General features: G+C 35.7%; 1 protein-coding gene across 1 annotated transcript; it reads right to left on the bottom strand.

Moving 5' to 3' along the window:
• Nucleotides 1-15,516: 15,516 nt before the first annotated feature.
• LOC112173057 (cytochrome P450 94A1) lies at nt 15,517-17,251 on the bottom strand. Its single transcript, XM_024310600.2, has one exon. The coding sequence runs from the start codon at nt 17,181-17,183 to the stop codon at nt 15,675-15,677; it is 1,509 nt and encodes a 502-aa protein (XP_024166368.1). The 5' UTR covers nt 17,184-17,251; the 3' UTR covers nt 15,517-15,674.
• Between the last annotated feature and the right edge of the window lie 3,549 nt (nt 17,252-20,800).

The raw sequence follows: 20,800 nt of genomic DNA on the forward strand, positions 1-20,800 counted from the left end.
CTTGATTTCTATGCCAATTTGTCTCTCTGATTTATCAAATCTATGAAGTGAAAAATACTGCTCTGAACTTCAAAGTACATCTGAAGCAACTTCAAAAGTTCCAAATTTAATGTTTCTTATGCTCTGTTTCTCCTTCTTTCTGCTTCTCTTTCTTTCCTCTTTCTCTTCTTTATTTTTCATTCGATCATTCATATTTGTAATGCAAAACTGATGAGAACCCAAAAGACCATAGGATCATTCATCCAAACCCATCTCCTCATCGTTCAATTTCTTATCTCAAACTGCTACTATTTCTCCCCAGTTTCGATTTGTGACTTTGAATCCCAATTTCATTAAAAAGAAAGAAAAAAACTTAGATTTTCATATAGGAGATTATTGTTGAAAAGAGTCATAGATTCTCTAATCCGTTACTATGTGTTGTTTTGAATCTTAAGTGGCTTGAAAAGCAACAAGAAAAATTTCATTTTCACTCCGTAATGAGGCCTCGTTTGGTTCACGGAAAGGAAAGTAATTCCTTTGTCTTTCCTATAGGAAGGGAAAAACAACTTTTCATTCTGATGTTTGGTAACATAAGGAAAGTTATCATGAAAGTTGTTAAAAAGTTTGTAAATAATGTAATAAAATAATATGTTGTGAGTAATAAAAGTAAGGAAAGAATGATGGAAAGTGATTCCTTTGAGATTTGGAAGGAACCACTTTCCCCCTTATTTTCCCTTCCTTCAGGAAATGATTTCCTTTCCTTTTGCATCCCAAACGCAAGAAAGGAATAAGTTTCCTTTCCTGATGCTTTCTTTCTGCGAACCAAACGTGGCCTTAATCTATTGATGTGTATGAGAGAGAGAGAGAGAGAGAGAGAGAGAGAGGACTTATTAGCTTTATAAAAGGATACTATTAAGCATTAACGTGAGAACTCATTAATAATCCAACGGTTATTTTTTGTTGTTTACAGACATCCGCCTCAGATCGTCCATGTATGTGTGTGTGACTGTGTGTGTGTGTGTGTATAATTTGAGGATTTTTACGATTTTGCACTACTATATGAACTAATTCAATTATTTTAACCGTTGATCCTTTACATTTCTATACAATAAAAAACCAACCAAATTCATAATCATTTGGTCATTCAATATTGCGTTTTTTTCCATAGATTAAATTAAAACGAACATTGCGCTAATCAAATGGTTAAACGTTTTTCGATTTGGCTAACTTTTTGTATGATTCATATGTGTGTAGGTAACTAGAGAATGAGTGGTTTTGATTATTAAAATACATGCTAAAGATAAAAATATTCTCACTTTTCAAGTTTAAGAATGTCCTTTTTTTTTTGAGTTGAAAATGTCATATATTATGCAATTCAACAAGTAGTACAATGAAGAAGTGCATGTTAAAGCCGTCAGAAAAAGTCCTCGCACAGAGTACACAAAATACACCCCTCACACGAATATACTACTAAGCACACACTTAGTACACCCATTTTTTTGAATTAAGCGCAAAAACAAGGAAACAAAGCTATCCTAAAAAATAATAAAGTAACCAAAAAGCAGCTTGTCTCTTGTCAATATTCTCCTCCACTCAAGCATAAATCAAAGCAGTGACAGTGTGTGTGTATATAGACACACAATTAAACGGTGGAGAAGTTGCAAGGTAGTTGCATAACTATCAAAGAATCAACTAAAATTAAGTTTTCGTACAGGGTCAAAATAGAAAAGAATATTATATATGTGTATCAAACATACATCCATTACATATATATTTATGATTGATTAGGAGAAAAACTTTGGCATGCGCAGCAACTCTTCCACTAGCTAAGCTTCAAGATTAATTCCTACCCTAGTCCGAAAGAAGGCTTAATGATGTGAGCAAAATAAGTGGTTTGTAACTTTGTATTACTTAAATAAGATTTTCAATGTACTACCTCAAGCCTTCATTTGGCTTTACATGCAAAAAAGTCTCCCAATCAATCAGCTCGATCTTCAACATGGTCTTGCAATGCTGCAATAATTTCCTTCTCTTAATTTAGTTATTTTTATACAGCTTTTTATCTCTTTCGTTAAAGTGGAAATAAATATAAGGGTTTATCATTATTGAGTGAAATCAATAGGAAAGTTAGTTCTTTCAGTATTTTCATGCACCAATAACTTGATGGTCGAACTAAGTCGCATTTTTTCGGAATATAAGGGTTTATCATTATTGAGTGAAATCAATCAATAGGAAAGTTAGTTCTTTCAGTATTTTCATGCACCAATAACTTGATGGTCGAACTAAGTCGCATTTTTTCCAGGTTACTTTTTCTAAGTTCAACTAGCTCAATATATGATATTTGAAACCAAAGGTACGTGGTGAGCGATATAGTGGAAGGGGAGGTGATCGATTACTAGTGGGTTTATATAAGTCTATAATTAATGCAGAGATAATTAGTGCGAGTAGTAGAGTAGAAAAGAAGTATCTACTTGTATAAAAGGCACTATTGGAGATCGATTTAAACTACATTTAACATTCGATCGATCACAAATCTAGCTGTATGTAGTTGCAGTGCTTTCAATGATAGCTAAGACACGAGTGCCTTCTTAAGTTTGAGGAATCCAAAATATCGAATACGTACGTGTTGTGCACAATACATATATATAATGGATGTTTTTACAGTAGAGGTCTCAAGTCAAATTGTTTATTTCTGCAGATTGCAGAGTACATATATATAGCAAAGACATTAGTGGCAGAGCAGTAAACGGTTTAACTTATCTCTCAAGGCAGAGCAGCTAGCACGCACATTTGTTTTAGTTTAAAATCTTCTGTCGTATGCATACGTGCACCTATACATTACCTTAATTTATGGCATAAAATGAAAGCTTATATATTGGTAATCATAAGATCCCTATGTATGCTGTCATGCAATATATAATGCATGAATTTCAAGTCAATTAAGGTCTCAAGGAGGTTATATATATATATATGAATGAATCTAGCTGGTCTAGAATATATCCACTATATAAAGTGGCAAGTTTGTAATGTGCAGTGATATTAACATATCATTAGTACAAAGTGAGATATAATATTCGGTAGGAAAATGAATAGTAACCAACCTCCCATTTATTAGGTTGCTAGAACTTGCAAACCTTAACCTATAGCTACAATTGCTAAAACGATTTCATCAGAACAGTGGTCTTTTATATAGAGTGACAGTTCACTTGGAAATGAAGAGTAACCTTCAATACATATTATAGTAACAGTACGTGCTTTCAATGATTGCTAAAGTATACCCAAAATGCAGGTATTCAATCCAAAACATAATACCAAAGTTTGAGTGTAATGACTAGCTTCGATGTGTACGTAATATTCTGTTCAATATATAATTTTTGACTATCGGTTCATATATTCTGCAGATTGCAGAGTACATATTATGCATTTCTCATATCATTTTGAAAGTTTATTGCATATATTTTATTTTCAAGAATATCTTTAAAAGTATGCGTACGTGCGCCACCAAATGTCAGATATTAAAATATGCTTAGATTATGGCATAAGCCTAGATATCCAAGCCGCAAATTATGAAACCCTACATGATTATAATAGAATTAATAATAATTAACCAAACGTACGTATATAAAAGGCTCTTTTTAGCTTGATTCTTAGGTCTGTTGAATCATGATTTAAAAACCACATAACATTACTCCACTATATATCCAGAAGAACTGGAAAAGTAAAGAATAGCTGATGATCATTAGGAGGAGATCTCGCATGCCTTTTCTTCATAGGGTTTCACCAAATCACACATTTTCGAGCAGAAAATCAAGTTGCAAGTACTTTTGTAAATTTTGGTCTTTCTTTAGCAGGGTTGGTTTGGTAGGATTTGCCTCTTGATTTTATTTCATCGTACGTTGTGTAATGGAGCTCTTCTCAATTTTCGTTTTTCGTTAGTTGATGTTTGAGACATTTGATTTTCCGTTTGTTTTTTAGGGGTAAGATTTTGTGTCCCCCCCAACCCCCGTCTATTTTTTTTTGAAATAAAGGGGAGATAAAAGGCATTGTTGCTCTTCTATCTTCAATTTCAACTTAAAAAATAAAAAAAACAATCAAACTCCTGATAATATACCGGAAAATTAAAAGATTTGATCAACCATACACAAGACGTCTTACAAAATGAGTTATGCTTCTGGTTAGATAATAGATGGACTTTCCAAAGAATATATATATATACAGATCCAAAACTCGAACATCACACGTTAATTTCAAAGCGGAGCTCTGCTCTGGATATATATATATATATATATATATATATATATATATACATACATACAAGGTTATTCTAGTGACAGATTCCTCTTTTTTTTTGTCTAGGGATAGGGCATTGAGAAATTTTAAATACACACCTCTAATTACTTAATACACATCCCTATTATTTTATATTTTAAATCAAATTTTATAGGTAGATTAAATGTCCAAAATGGACATCTATATATTAGAAGAAGAAAAAAATTTGAATCACGCCTATATTCTTTTTTACGTCTCTTCTTCTAAACCCTCGACGCTGTAATACATCTTTCTCCACACTTTATCATATCAATTTCGACCATTGACATGGATTCTTAAGACCTCGCTCAACAATCTTCTCTTCAATTATGTTGTGTTTGGATGAAATAATTATAAATTGTTGAGAAATTTTAAAACGATGGAATCTGCCACTCCATCATTAGAATTTCCATAAATTGCAATTTCCATTGTTTGGTTGTATTTATTCAGAATTTTAAATGTGTAATAAATTAAGAAGATTTAAAACAAGTTAAAATATTGAAAACGAAAATGACCTTGTTTTGGAAACTAATAAAGTAAGAAAAGTAAACTTTTGTAAGGAAATTCGAAATGATACATATTTTGATGGAAATTGAAGTGAAGAATTCGGACAATCAATTCATTCATTTCTGTCCATAGAGAAATTCATAATTTCCAAGTATAGAATGTCAAATGAGATAATTCATGTTAAGAAGTTATGAACTTATTTTCATTTTAAATATCATCTCTTTTTCCTTCATCCAAACACACGTACTGTTGAGGTGTGTGTTCTTCATCTTGTTTATTATTCTCATGTTTAAAGATTTGAAAGGAACAGTAATATATCTGTAAGGATTTCCCAATATTTAACACAAGTAATCAATATGGCCATTTAAAACGTCAACCTATACTAATCATACTAAATAGTAGCCTTAATATGGTCAAATAATATAATATTTCATGATTTTTGAGATTAAGGGTATTTTAGGTACTTTGGGTTGTGTATTTAGTAAAATATTAGAATGGTAAATTAAATGAGTGGTGTATTGAGAATGGGGTGTGTATTAAGTAATTGGGGGTGTGTATTTAAAATTTCTCTAAGGTATTAGACCAACTTTTCGATTATATATATATATAACACAAAAAAACCTTTTATTTTGTATATTATCATGCATATATTACAGAAGCATATGTATAATCACGTACTACATCATCGAACTTAATTTAGAACTGAGATACACATACACGCCCAGATAAGACATATTTGTTTATGTAGATATCTATATTCGCATGCATGCAGCTACAGTCATTGCAGTAGTAGATTGAAGCTGCTCGCTAGTATTTTGCACTGTTTATTTATGAATCTCGCAGTGGCCGCTACGGCCATCCACTGGGATGTAAGTGCATGAAGAGGACGAGGAAGGCGGAACTGGTCCTCTTTGCAGCGGAGTTTTATTTGTAACACTCTTCTCCGTCTCCATTAAGGCCCTATAAGCTAAGACAGGTTTTGGGTTGGCACTCATCCGAATCAACAACAAAATAAGGACCATGCTTATGCAAGAAATCTTGGAGAAACTTGTTGCTCTGATGATTGCCATTGATGAAATAGGAAATAGGGATTAGATGATAAAGAAGGCTAGGGTAGTAACTGGGAATAAGGTATTTTAATCAAGACGAATAAATATTTTGAAGCTTAGAGAGATCGAACCAAACTAGTTCAAAGCAAAAGTACTGGTTAATCCAACTCTAGCGCGCGATACTATTTATAGATGGAAAAACTCATATATATAATTTATTTCTTAAAATTAACTAGCGAGGTACTATGTGGAAAACCACTAGCATTAGCTAGGAACTTTCCTGTGTCTAGGTGCTCAATAGGACTGTGGAAAACCACTATATTCATCAAACACCCATCATGAGATTATGGTTTCCGCCCTTTTTCATGAAGGTGGGATATATTTGTATTTGACCCTCTCATAATGTATTGGAGATGCTTGCATCTACGAATAATATTCTGTAGCAAGGAACTTACTCATCTCTTATTTCCTTTTCTCATTATTTTTCGATTGTTATCTTGTACAATTATTTACATATTTATTTAATTGTAATATCAAAGCAGATGGTTTTGATTACAAGTTGGATGCTATATGGTTTAAGATTCTTTTGCTCACACATATCATTTGATTTATGAACCGAAAGGAGAGATGACTCTTCAAGTTGTGAGGCCGTGTTGTTCTGCCGTCTGCGCATGCCCATTTCATTTCTGTTACGTACTTGATGCGGAAAGTCGATGTGTTTATGCTTTCGGTCGTTCACTTCCATTTTAATCAATAATTTTCTATGTACAGACACTCAATTGCTTCTCTCTCTGTCTTTGCTTAGCTGTGGAACAATATCTCTGGTCTCCACGTACCACACATAGTCGCTGGATGCCTTTGGCTCTTATCGATGATAAACAAATGAAGAAAATCTGGGACAGCAGCATGGAGAGTAAGTTTCTAAGAAAATTCTTTTCAATCTATTAAAGAAAAGAAATGAAGCAACAAGCGACCAAGTCACAAAACAGACTATTGTGTTATCACTTAACCAGCCACGCGCACTTTTCCTCTTCGCCAGGAAATTACCAAAAATTACGCATGATATGGAAATGATTAAAGAATGGTTCAAGTTACCGAAAATAATGGAGAAGAAGTCACACCTTTCTACTTTTTCTTTCCCTACTTGTTCATGCTCTCAACCCAATCTGTGAATTGATGGCTACAATTTTCGCTTTCTATCCTTGGCTATGAATGCCAAACAGTAACTCATGGTATCATTTTAATACATACACTTAAAAGAGCAAAAAAAAGGAAATGATCACTTTGCCATCTCTTTTTATCTTCTTCTTCTTCTTCTTCTTCTTCTTCTTCTTCTCTGTCTCTCTCTCTCTCTCTCTCTCTCTGCTCATTCCGGCCTTCTCTTTGATGGCCACGACGACCACAACAACCTCTCTTAATTGCTCTATAATCATTTCGTCCTTTGCTTGTCACCCAAATTTAAAAAGCTAGTTCTCACTTTTTGTCTTGAAGCTATTTCCCTCACACGTGAACTTTCTCTTTACCTTATCTAAATTTATTTGCAGGTCGCAAGTTTTCAACCCAAGGGTTCTGAATAGGGGTGGGCATTTTGTACCGAAAATGCGGTTACCGACCCGAACCGCAACGAAAAAACGGTTCGGTAACCACACCGAACTAAAATGGTGTCGTTTTATGATCACACCGCACCGAATCGTATAAAAGCGGTTTAGTTGCGGTTTCGGATCATAAACCGCCCGATTTAAACCGACCCACACCGGATTTATTTTAATTACATTTTATTTATTTATTATTTCTCTATTGATGGAAATGTTGGTTTTCAATATATAAGAAATCCATTTTTGATTAGGTTTTCAGTTTGTAATAAGTTGTTATATTTGTTTGATCATTGATATATATATATATATATATATATATATATACATACATATCTGTGTGTGTAATAAGTTGCTATAGTCTTTCTGCAAGTTGCTTGATATTTGGGTGACATTTGCCGATTTGTGTAGACTCTAAATGCATTCAAAATTTATTTATGTCTTATTGAAATTGTTAGGTAAAAATAAGCCTGATTTTGGCCCTATCTTTTTAGTTGAAATTAATAAATCGCTCCAAACCGAAACCGACCCACACCGAAAAATGGTGTAACCGAAATAATCGATTCAGCCCTTTTGTAATGCGGTTGCGGTTTGATATATAGGCCAACCAAAAAAAGCGGTTTGGTTGCGGTTTGGGCCTCAAACCGAACCGAACCGCGCCCACCCCTAGTTCTGAATTAGGGCCTTGTGTTGCAAACTTGCAACCTATCAAATTTGTTGCCCTCGTTACAAAATGGGATTTTATCTCAACATGCAGACTGATTTTCCATGCCAAGTTCAGTCACTATGATTTCAATTTAGATCGGTATAGATTTAACATCCACTTGGTTTCTTTCTTTTGCTGGTTTGTTATTTGGCTATTTCTTTATCTTTTGATTTTATTTTTCTGGGCATGAAAGAGGCATATTGGTGAGATAGCATCTTTACCTTTTGTTTTGCATACTAGTGATTAGTTGTACTATTAGGGCCCTTCCACTAAGGGATCCTTTTTTTTTTTTTTTTTAGGGATAGGGCGTTAGACTAATTTTTCGATCACATTTCGACATCTCAGCCGTTCAGCTTTTAGGTCCTAATGTATAGATCATTTCTGCAAATTTTCAGCGAAATCCGTAATCGTTAAATTATCAAATTAGATTAAATCAACAGACGAATCAAATCTGTCAAACTTGAACCGTTCATACTTATAATCTTAAATCGCCATTTTGAATGCCTTAACGATAATCAATTTGGTTGAAAATTTGCAGAAATGATCTACACATTAGGACCTAAAAACTGAACAGTTAAGATGCGAAAATATGATCGAAAAGTTGGTCAAATGCCCTATCCCTATAAAAGACCAAAAAAAAAATCCCTCACTAAAAGGGCCCTATATATATATATATATATATATATAATTTTCTCAGGTGCGGACATCCGTACCAAAATTTCGGTACGGATTTCCGGTTTTCAGCCACTTTCTGATCACATATTTTGATCTTAACCGTTCAGTTTTTAGGTCCTAATGTATAGATCATCTCTACAAAATTTCAGCCAATTTGGTGATCGTTAAGGCATCCAAAACTGCAATTTACACGAACAAACAAAAACCGTTCGTGTACATTGTTGTAATTTGCAGTTTTGAATGCCTTAATAATCACCAAATTGGCTGAAATTTTACAAAGGTGATCTATACATTAGGACCTAAAAACTGAACGGTTAAGATGTGAAAATGTGATCGAAAAGTGGGGGAAAACGGGAAATCCGTACCATCCGCATGGTACGGACGTCCGCACTGTAACCAGACTGTGTGTGTGTCTATATATATATATATATATATATATATATATATATATATATAAAGATATGAAATTTCAATTCTATAGGTGGGAGTTCCTACATATAAGAAGCAGCTATTGAAAATATGGGCACTAGCAGTACAGCTATATATTGACAAGGTAATCTCTCTATATATAACTAGTTAGTGTGCCCGCGCTTTGCTGCAGGTTTTATAGTTGATTAATGTACAGTAGTTAGGTTGTTTTAAAAAAAAAAAAATTATTTGTAATCCGTTGCTCATAAAGACTAAATATCCACATGATGTTTCTATAAAATCCAGGTAAGCAAACTTTGAAGAAACAAAAAAACAAACAAAAAGTGAAATCCAATTTTACAATTGACCACGAAGAACCTGCAGATGAACTTTCCTAAACATGATTTTGATCCAATGGCTTCAGTCTCTCTGACTCGATTGTTCACCAGCCACAAATGTTTACACTTAGCATATGTATTCCAATATGGTATGAATGCATTAAAAGAAATTAAAAAAAAAAAAAAAAACTATAAGGGAAAGAAACTACCTAATGAACTCAATTGATAAGGCGGATCACAAATTCAGGAAATAATAATGCAAATTATTTATATAAAAAAATGTTCTTGTGCTTGATATATTTGCAGACAGTACATATCGATAAAACCTCAAAACTAATTTATACAGTGAGGCCAAAGCAAGAACCAAGATCTACATTACAACTACAAGTTTGAGGAGACAAATACTGATTATCATGCATCAAAAAATACCTAGAATAGACGTAAGGCTAACACAGCTTACAAACATTGGCTTTTCTCATTTTTAAACTCCAAATTTTTTAAGCCAAAGTTCATTAGAAAATTGAAATGGTTAGCACAATAATGACATCTTTTTTTTAGCCAAATTATGTATACAAAAATTATTTAAGCCAAAGTTCATTTTGTATACTATTATTGCAATTTCCTCTAAGCCTTGCCACGACTTTTTTGATAGTCTTTAACAGCTACTTCTTTCCCAGCTAGCCAACCCTGAGAGTACACATTTGGTCTTACTCAGCTAACTATGAACCATTACTTCACCCATCTAGAACTATAAGAGATATATTACCTTGTACACAGCACCAATCCACCTTGTCCAAGCTTGTTTGAATCTGAAAAGTCATTGGTAGCTTTCCTTATAGTAGCTAGATCAATGAAGAACAGCTCTTCAGAACTTTCCATTTTGTCTTCTTCTATGATTGTGACTCCAGTGGGGTTTAAAATTCAGGTAACAGTCCATGCTGGCTTCTTTCTTCATCTGCAGCAAGGTTAGAATTATAGATAACTTTTAGTTGGTAATCCCAGAAAATTATATTATAATTAAAGAGTATCAATCCATGTACCTTGGACATTTTCCAATCCTCTTTCCTGCCAAAGATAGACAGCACAAAGTACAATGAAAACTGCTGATAGTATAGTGGATACACTTATGACGAACTCCTTCCAAGTCTTCCCCTTGTCCCCTGTCAATTAGTTCTTGGTGAATTGATAGCATGTGTAATCAATTTATTGCAAAGTACAGATGATTATCAATAGAAAAGAAGAGCATTTGAAGTCCCTAACCTTTGGAATATATTGCTTGTTTACAATGATTATCAATACATTCAAGTAAACTCCTGAATATATTGCTTGTTTATAATGAATATATGCTTGTTTATAAAAGCACGCTACTGAAGACGTTGCGGCATATATATGTCAGGGTAATCATATAAAAGCACATATACAATTTAAGTTAAGTTTGTTGGATTCATTTTGAAGAACATTGCCAAATAACAAACATCTAAGGAAAAGAGACAATATATTAGTCATTAGAGTAATATTATTTTCTTGAACCAAAAAAAGGCATCAGCATGAAGATGGCCGATACATATAGTAGCATTACAAATCACATGCATTCAAAAGATCCATAAACATTTACACTCATGTTATGGACATGTAATGAGGGTCACAAACCGGAAACTGTTGTCTTGATATTAACTCCAAACTCCAGGTCATGCAGTCTTTGCCATCTCAATTGCGACACACAAAGTTGCCTATAGAGGCAATTGAAGGCTTGATTAAACCCTTACTAAGCCCCAAGTTTCGAAACCAATCAAATAGCTCCTAATTTCTCAACTATTCCACATCTATAAGGCATATAACGTTACTTGATAATCAACAACCAACACGACTTTAAAGTTCAGATATCATAATATTCAGGCTTCAACAAAAGACTTGCGCATTAAATTAGCTACAAACAGAATTTTAGAGTTGCCCCCAGGAGACGGGCTAAAAGGCCTCCCTACCAGCTTATAATCCTCAAAAAATTCCTCTACGAAAATTAACTTCAAGACAATGTAGCAAGACCCAAAAAGGAACAGGGAATGCTAAAATTCACGTAAAATGTAATTGAAAACAAAATCTTGGTGTTGAAATACCTTACACTTCCAACATTAACAAACCCTTTGAGCAAACCCACACAGTTAAAACCACCCAATGCTCAATTCTTCCTAACAAACCAAAAAATCATCATAATAAACACCCAAAAAAAAAAAAAAAAAGCCCATCTTTACACAACCATGGCTTCAAGAAAGTAAATTAACAAAATGGGTATTGAAAATTAAAGCAGACCTGAGTGACTGTTTTGCCATGTGGGTAGTAAAGAAGACCCAAAGGATGAGCCTTCTCGTAGTGAAGCTTGTACCTTCCCTCAGTGGGTCTTGAAATAGATCTTAAGCCCCGGCGACTGACGGTCGGTGTTGGTCGACGAAGACAATCAAAACAAAGAAGAGCATAGTCTGCTCTCTGTTAATCTGTTCCTCTCTCACCCTTTATCTGTTTCTGCAGCAACGAAATGAAGCCAAGAAAAGCAAAGAACATACACAGCAGAACCAAAAAAAAATCTCAAAGGAGGGCAAAACCGTCACTTTACTGTTCTATGAACAGTACCCCCTGGTGAACAGTGAACTCATCTTCAGTATATAGTAAATTTTTTTAAAACTTCATATATATCATAGTTTTTTAAAATGAACTTTTTTCACTAGCCGCGACTAACTAACAAGTCAGAACTTAGTTCATGTACTTCTTAGGAGTCAGGTCCTGTGAACTTAATTAGCAGCAATAGCCAGCATGAACATATATATAGTCACTAGAACATGACTATATGTTCATGCTCCATTTGTGCAGTAATAGTCTTTTGTATCGATGGTTTCTTTTCTTACTTGCTGAAGTTTGATGCTGATAGTGAAAAGAATTAAAAAATGGTAGATGAACTGTATGCTGTATGCTAATGCAACATCATATGTTTGACTTGGAGATCAAAATTCCATTGCAGCCATTAACGTTTAATGTCAGAATACTTGCCCCAAGGCAAGCTTCCTCCGAATCCTCCAAATATACTAGGTTTGATTTTTTTTTTTTTATCTTTAGCTGTTAAATATTTGTTTATTTAGATTTCCCTGCATAACAAGTTCTTTCTCTCAATTTTCTTACTTTTCTTCTTCAAGCTTTCAATATGGTCACTATCAGTGACTATAGTTATTGTTGTTGTTGTTGTTTTTTTTTTTTTAATGACAGTAAAAACAACAACAAACTAAAGAACAAACCCACATAAACGCCCTTGCCCAGCTGATTCAAATGGAACACTGAGACACCGACAAGGGCAGACAATTAAACCAAATTGAAGGATTGTGAGCCTGCTAAGCCAAAGCTGCAAGTGGATCAGCCACAAAGTTGGCTTCTCTGTAAACATGTCTGAAAATTATAGAGTTGAACTGTTGAACTAACTGCTTGATGTCTTGCACAAGGACATTGATACGCCACGGGACCTTAGATTTGTCTTGGAGGCAGTCAATATCACCTTCCACCAAAATATTCCGATACTAATTAAGCCTAGCTGTGTTCAACCCTTCCCCCAAAGCCATTGCTTCAACAACAAGCATACCAAAATGACCTATCGTTTTGTTGGCAGCAATCAGGGGATTACCATCAGACTTTCGGATCACAAAACCGATTGAGTCTTCACCACTATTGACTGAACCATCAAAGTTTAACTTGACTTGATCCAAGTTCGGAGGGTGCCAATTGATGTTGAGATACTTTGAAACCTTCAGCATTCAAAGTTTAGGATTAGCTTAGTAATAGTTAGATCCCATTATAGCAGCCCCATACAAAGCTTTATTTGGGATTTGGGAATGAGATCTAACTGCTGAAAGAACACCTTATTCCTTGTATGCCAAATAGACCAAGCTACAAGTAGAGCAGAAGCAAGAGTAGAATTATCTCGATCCTCTGTAGAAATATGTTGTAACCAGGAAACAAAAGAACTATTTCAATTGCAAGGATTAGGTAAATTTGAGGTCATCCAAACCTGTTTGGCGAAGTCACAGTGCATAAAGAGATGATCCAAGTTTTCAAGTCCAGTAGGACATAAAGGACAATCAGAAGGAATGTTTGCCATGAATCTGGAAATCTTATCTCTAGTTTTTAAACAGTTTTTGATTAAGATCCACGAGAATATTTTAACCTTCGGAGGAATGCAGTAGAGCTCATACACGATCAATTAGCTCATTTACAAAGAGTGGGCAGTAGGGTAGACGGGAAAATGGATTAGCTACCTTAGGGATGGGGGATGATGTTAGTGATGAAGTGATCTGAGGTTCACATCCAAAATCAATTGGCAATGGATGAAGTGACACAAACCTTATAAACTCATAGGCAAAGTCCCATTTTTTCCATGTGGGATATATATATTCTCAACACGCCCACGCATGTGTGGCGAATTTTCAAGCCATACACGTGGACAACTTTGGGTGAGGTGGAGCCCGGGTGGCCGTGAGGCATGCACACGTGGGATAATCCGCTCTGATATCATAATAAAGTGATATGTGGTTCACATCCAAAACTAATTGGCAATTGATGGAGTGGCTCAAATCCTTATAAACTCATAGGCAAGGTCTCATTTTTCTCATGTGGGATGTATATATACTCAACAGTTAGGATTGGTGCTCATATTCTTGAATCTTGACTTCCCACTTCCTATAATTCATAGTTTCATACTCTTATGATGTAGTTTTTATTTTTGGTACAAGTCATGGTTTTTTTGGTTTATATTTGCTTCAAGCATTTTTTTCTTCTTAGTTGGAAAAGCAGAGGTCTAAAAATAAAACAAAACAAAGAAAAAAAACATTAGTTCTGGAAATTACAACAAATAACTCTCAACCGACCTACATTATGCACATCATAAATGTAGGAGGAGATAGCAAGGTTTAACAAAGAAGTAATGACCTTGATTAATTGAAGCACTGAACTCTCAAATTAAAATTCTTATTCTTGTTCTTACTCTCCATTCCTTTTTTCCTTTCTTTTTTCTAATTAAGACATATTAATTTGATGTTTTCTAACCATTAGAAGGGTGATACCCAGGGACGTAGTTGTGCCTAAGGCTACTTGGGCTGTAGCCCAAGGGAGATTTTGGGCCAAAAGTTGCCAAGTATAGGTATAGTCCAAATATAAAAAAAATATATACACTAGGTCTCGACACATTGTGTCTCAGTCACTGTCTGTTTAAGAAGTGAGAATTGCAGCCGCCGAGCCACATCCCTTTCAGGCTCAGTCCTGCCAGTCTAACCTCCTCAGTCCCTCACCGCGACTCCCTCTGACTCTCTGAGGCTCAGATGTTCAGTCCCGTCACCAAGCCACTCCACAGCTCCACGAATTGAAGTAAGGATCAATTAAAAATACTATTCATTTGGGTTTTAATCAATTCTGTTTGTCTATGTTTTTAATAATAAAGGCGTGAGGATGAACCTCTAACTGATTTCTAAACCTCAAGGCAAAAATTGAGTTATTCGCAAAATTTTTATATAGCTAAAATTAGCCCAATCCAAATTCAATTCCTAGCTAAGTCCCTAGTGATACCGTGATAGTAATTTCCTTGTTTGTTTCAACAAAAGTAAAAAAAGGAAGGGGGCAACCGGACAAGTAATCATGAACAATAATATTATCTATACTAAAGCTCTAAAGTTCTGTGAACAGTAACATGCCATATTGATTTACTCATTTGCTCCTATTTGTTTATTTATTACGAAGCTGCCATCCTAATAGCTATATTGATTTACCATTTTGCCCCTCCCTCCCAATTAAATTACTCACATAATCCAAGCATATAATTTACACCTTAATTAAATTATAATTAGGAGTGAGACAAGAGAAATTTTGATCCCATAACTCACACCATTCATATGGTGTGTTGGCAATTTCTAGTATAGAACGAAAGTGCAGTAAGGCATCCTGCATTATTGGGTAAAGCCTAAACCCAGCTCAAATTTAAAATACAAATAAAATGTATAAATATGAAAACAATACCAAATTAAAACCGCGGGAAACCGTTTATCTTTAAGAGCAATAAATACATACAATATAAATAGTCGAATACTCAATCCCTCTCCACAACGGTCACCGGAAACCCACCTTTCATTTTTACGGTAAGGTAGGTAAGCATATCCGGCTCCTTCCCATTCTCCCTCTTCTCCGGTACAACCTTAAACCTCTTCAAAACCTCACCCACCACCCTTTTCATCTGCAAAAATGCCATCTCCTTCCCCAAACAGATCCTCGGCCCCGCCTGAAACACCGGGTAGCTAAATGAGTCCTTCGCCACGAACCGCCAATTCTCCGTCGCCATGTCATGCTCCAACCACCTCTCGGGTCGGAACTCGGCCCAATCCTTGCCCCATATCTGCTCCATCCTCCCCATCGCGTATATGTGGTAAACCACTGTCATCCCCTTCTTCACTTTAGTCCCGTCCGGCAAAACGTCGTCGTCTACCGCCTCTTTGACGTCCCTCGGAACTGGCGGGTACAGCCTCATGCTCTCGCAGAGCGCCGCTTGTGTGTACACCATGTCCTTGGCTTCGTCATATCCAGCTTCGCTCTCCGTTTTCTCATTGATCTCCTTGAGAATTCGGCTTTCGACGTTGGGATGGTTTGAGATTAGCCAGAAGAACCAGGTCAGAGCAGCCGAGGTCGTATCCTTTCCGGCGAGGATGAAGGTGATGACGATGTCGGTGACAAAGTTCTCTTCGGAGTGGCCGGAGTTCAAGAATCGAGACAACAAATCGTGAGACTCTAGAGTCTTCTTCTCGTCTAGTTCGCGCTTCTTTTCCCTGACGATGGTCTTCGCAAACTCTCGGACGTCGGAGACGGCACGGTGGAGACGGCTTTCCGATCCGATTCCGAGAGCTCGTTTGATCTTCCACACCGGGCGCATGGAATTGAACCTTTCTTCACTGATCTGGACCGCATCGTCGAACGCCACAGCGAATTTAGCTTGCGGCAGAGAAGGAAGGAGATACTCCGGGTCGTAACCGAACCCGATCCGGCAAATGTTGTCGAAGGCGAACCGCTGGAGAATGTCTTGGAAATCGAGAACGGTTCGTTGGCTGGAAGATGTGGATAGAATGGGAATCAGCCGATTGTACAGCTCAGTGTCCACCACCTCTTCCACGAATTTCCTGAGCGACTTTGTGTTGAATTCATGGCTAGAGAGCTGCCGCTGGAACTTCCAATTGTCACCGTCGGCGTTGAAAAGGCCGTCGCCGAAGAGGTCGTGGAGAGTTGTGCGGAAGGACTCGCCCTTTTGGTAGATGTGGAACTTTGTCTTGAGGATGTGTTGGACCACAGTCGGGTTGGCGGTGACCACAAAGTGGCGGCCCAGAGAATGGTGCATGGTAATAGTAGATGTGGGCGAGTCTTGGAGAAGCTCAGTGAACCATAGGAGTCTATTGGCATAGTTCTTGTAGAGGGCTAGGAAAGAACCGATTATTGGGTATGATTTGGGGAGCTTGCTGTTGCCGTTGGTTTTCGAGTTGCCGAAAAGCCTGAGGATGAAGAAAAGCAAGGGGAGGAGGAGAAAGGGGGAGAAGGCTAACAGCTCGAGAAACATGGCTAATCGATCAGTAGGCTTTAATATCTTGATAGAGAATGGAGAAGGTGAAGTCTGTGTGTTTTTAGATAAAGCTCTGTGTCTGTGAATCAGTGGGCAGCCATGGTGGTTCTATATATATATAGAATATAGATGGCCACTACTAAACTCAAATATTTTGGTATTCAAACGTGCTGCTCAGGCTGACCAGTGGATCCTAATTAACAAGGACATGACATTAGGCCATTAAACTTGCAGTAAATTGTATAGGGTCTTGGACCTGGCATTAATTTGAAACGTGCATACACCGTTACAAATAAGTAGCAAATCATAAAATGATATCAATGCCTAAACAAAGTGGTCAACAAATCTGGCTTTACTTAATATTATTTTTTTATAAGTAATTTTTTTTTTTCGTCAGTATATATTTTAATTATGTTGTTGCCTTCTATTTTAAAAATAATATTTTTTTTCTTTAGAGTTAAGTAAAAAAGAATTTGAATATACTTGGTAATAATTGAAGAAGTCCAGTATTATTTGATCTAGTGACATAAATCTTCTCTTATAAGTGGGATGTCCTGAGTTTGACTCATAATAGACTAATTGTTATATATGAGTATTAATTTAATTCCTAAAAAAAAAAAACAGATCATGAAGTTTTTTTTCTCTCTCTCTCTAAAAAGTCTGGTGCAATGTTAGAGTTTGGGATAGGCAAACGCAAGGCTAGGACATCACCATTTCTCTGGAAAAAGCTGAGGCTGGCAGTAGGTAAGAAAAATTTGGAAGCTTGAAACATAGGTATAGTGGCTGCGGATCTTGTGGGAGGTCCACCAGCCAAAAAGGAAAGAGGTAGACACGTGGGGAGTTATAATAAGCTTCCCTATTATACTGCTAGCAAAAACAAGAATTTGAGACCTGAAGGTGCAACGGAGAAGAAGAAAAAGCCTAAGAAGAGTCAGCTATCAAAGTTAGTAGCCGCTAATGAATAAGCGAGCTCTGACCCGAAGGGGAAAGAGCTTGCTATTGTTTAAGTTTTTAATGTTGTTTTAGGGTTTCAAACTTTTGTGAGTAGAGAGGGCTTCTGTAATAAAGTTTCTAAGACGTTTTTAATATTTTACCTGCACCACAGTTGCGTGTCTGGCAAGTAAGAACTAGTTAAATGATTTATTTTTCTTTGGAGCTAAGGTTGTCCTTACTTATTTAGGCTTGCTTAAATAGTAGCGTCCCTTAGAGTTAAATATGTTGTATTTATTGAGTTAGGTTTTTTCAGATTTTTTTAATTGTAATTCTTGTTTTGTAATTTCTATATCAACTCTAGTCTTTCACTATTTTTGAGAAATAGATAAATATTCATCATGAGCCAGAATAGACATTTACATACCCTTCCGCTGCCATCGAGACAGACAAGAAGATAGTGGTAGTACCTACAATGGTACATAGGAAAATAGACCTACTCATTGTACAAATCAAGTACGTAGACATAGCGAGATCCCCCTTTGACTATTGATTTCTTATGATATCAATTTAATTTTAAAAATATATTCATTATAACCCAATTTTTATAAGAAATATTAGGTAAAACCAATCCATTATATTGGTCTTTTACAAATTCAAATGGGTTGATTGCTGATGAATCGAATGTTAAGAGATTTTGCATATCTTTCTTTTGACAGGGGTTCACAAAGTATGTATCACCGAGGTAATTAAGTTTTTTTTTGTTTTTTTCTTTCTTTCTTTTTTTGAATCAATCCCAAATTGAGTTTTAGTTTCATTCATCGCAAGCCAGAATAATCATTACATACCCTTCCGCTGTCATCTATAAACAGACAAGAAGATGTGTTAGTTCCACCATTTGTTATCTATTGCACCATGATTACAAATATCTTGAATTCTCCTTCAGTACTACTCTAGAAGATTCGCTAGGACACCTAGATAAGACCTTTAGGTTGCACAAAACAAAGTGCATAGTCCCCCTAAAAGAATAGAAAATTATTGAAAGTAAACAAACTAAAACTATCTAAAATCATAACAGCCCGCAAGGTCCAAAGGAAAGCAGCATCTAGAGCCCAAACATGACTGGCCCGGTCTAGTTCAAGCCTTCAAGCCTCGACCCTACTGTAGAAAAACTGCCACACGCAACCAGAGTGTATCTTCGAAGCCACCGTGGCCGTAAGGGTACCACCATCGTCATGCCTTAAAGAAACATCATCACCACTACGACGTCGCCATCCAGAAGGCACCAATCGAAGCCGAAACATCTCGGCAAGACCCAATTGGGCCCCACACGCCCCAACCCTCCAACAGCTCATTGAAAAAGTCTCATCGCTGCCGCGGGCAAAACCCATACCGCTTTGTTGACGTCGTCCCATGAAGAAGTGCCCACAACCACCCTTAACCATAAAAGAGCTTCAAACCCAAGCAAAATCACCCACTCACCATCTAAACCCCAAACATTGCAATCCCACCAAGGGCAATAGCAACCATTCCCATCTAGCAACATCTCAATGCTAGCAAGGCAAGTGCCAACGCTGACAGTGGACTTTGACGGACGAGAAATGTCATTAATAATCTAGTTCATATGATGGTTTGTATCAGTTACATACCTAATAAAGAGTTCATTCAACTATGCTATAATTACTATACATAAGCTAGCTTCAGTAAAACATCTAACTTTCAGGTTACATTTTGAAGAAAAAAAGAAGAAGTTAGTAGTAGACATGAATTTCAAGCAGTTCTAAAAATTTAATGCCTATAGGTTTTTTATTTTTTTTAAGCTATAAGTTTTATTGGTTATCTAATCCAAATGTATAAAATTTTAGTGATTTTTATGGCTATAATTTTTTTTTGATACCTTGTCAAGAGGTATTTAGTTTAAACATCTCATTGTTATGGGATTTATTGTTGCCTCTTCTAGAGATATATTATTTAATGTTATGGCTATAAGGTATGTTTAATGTCATAATTATAAGAGCATCGTTAGCAGACTTTCTAACTTGGCTCCTTAGCTATTTTTTAGAGTACTTTAGCTTTTTATCCATATTAGCAGCTGTACTAGACTCCTAAGTGACTCTCTATTTTAACTTTTAGTTATTTCGCTCCTAAATATAGAAAGCAAGATGAGGTTCTCTATTATTTTTGTTAATTTAAAGTATTCTTTTTAAAATTTTGTTTATAATTTATAAATACATTTAAATTATTTTTTCTTCATTCAAATAATAATATAAATTCAAAACTATGTAAAATAGAGAGAACTGATGAAGATGTATTTAAAATTAGCTAGCCAAAATGACTATTTTTGCTAAAATGTAACTAAAAAATGGCTAGCATCGCAAAAGATGATTTAAGGTAGTAGGCTTGACTTCCAAGTTTAATGCCTACTTTCTTTCTATTTTTTTTCATTGGTTACTTATTTCAAATGTACGATATTTATTGATATTCATGCATGGTTATGAGGTAGGTTGTTTTATGCTATGAGTTTCTTTGATATCATGTCAAGAGGTATATAATTTTAGACAATGTACTAACGATCACTAAGCGGTAGGGAATGGCCTAGCGCCTAATTACTTATGTGGGGATTAATAGGCGGCTAGGCACCTAGGCATTATATATATTTTTGTTTTAATTTTATTATATAACAT

Source organism: Rosa chinensis, chromosome 6 (assembly GCF_002994745.2).
Source record: "Rosa chinensis cultivar Old Blush chromosome 6, RchiOBHm-V2, whole genome shotgun sequence".
Lineage (NCBI taxonomy): Eukaryota > Viridiplantae > Streptophyta > Magnoliopsida > Rosales > Rosaceae > Rosa > Rosa chinensis.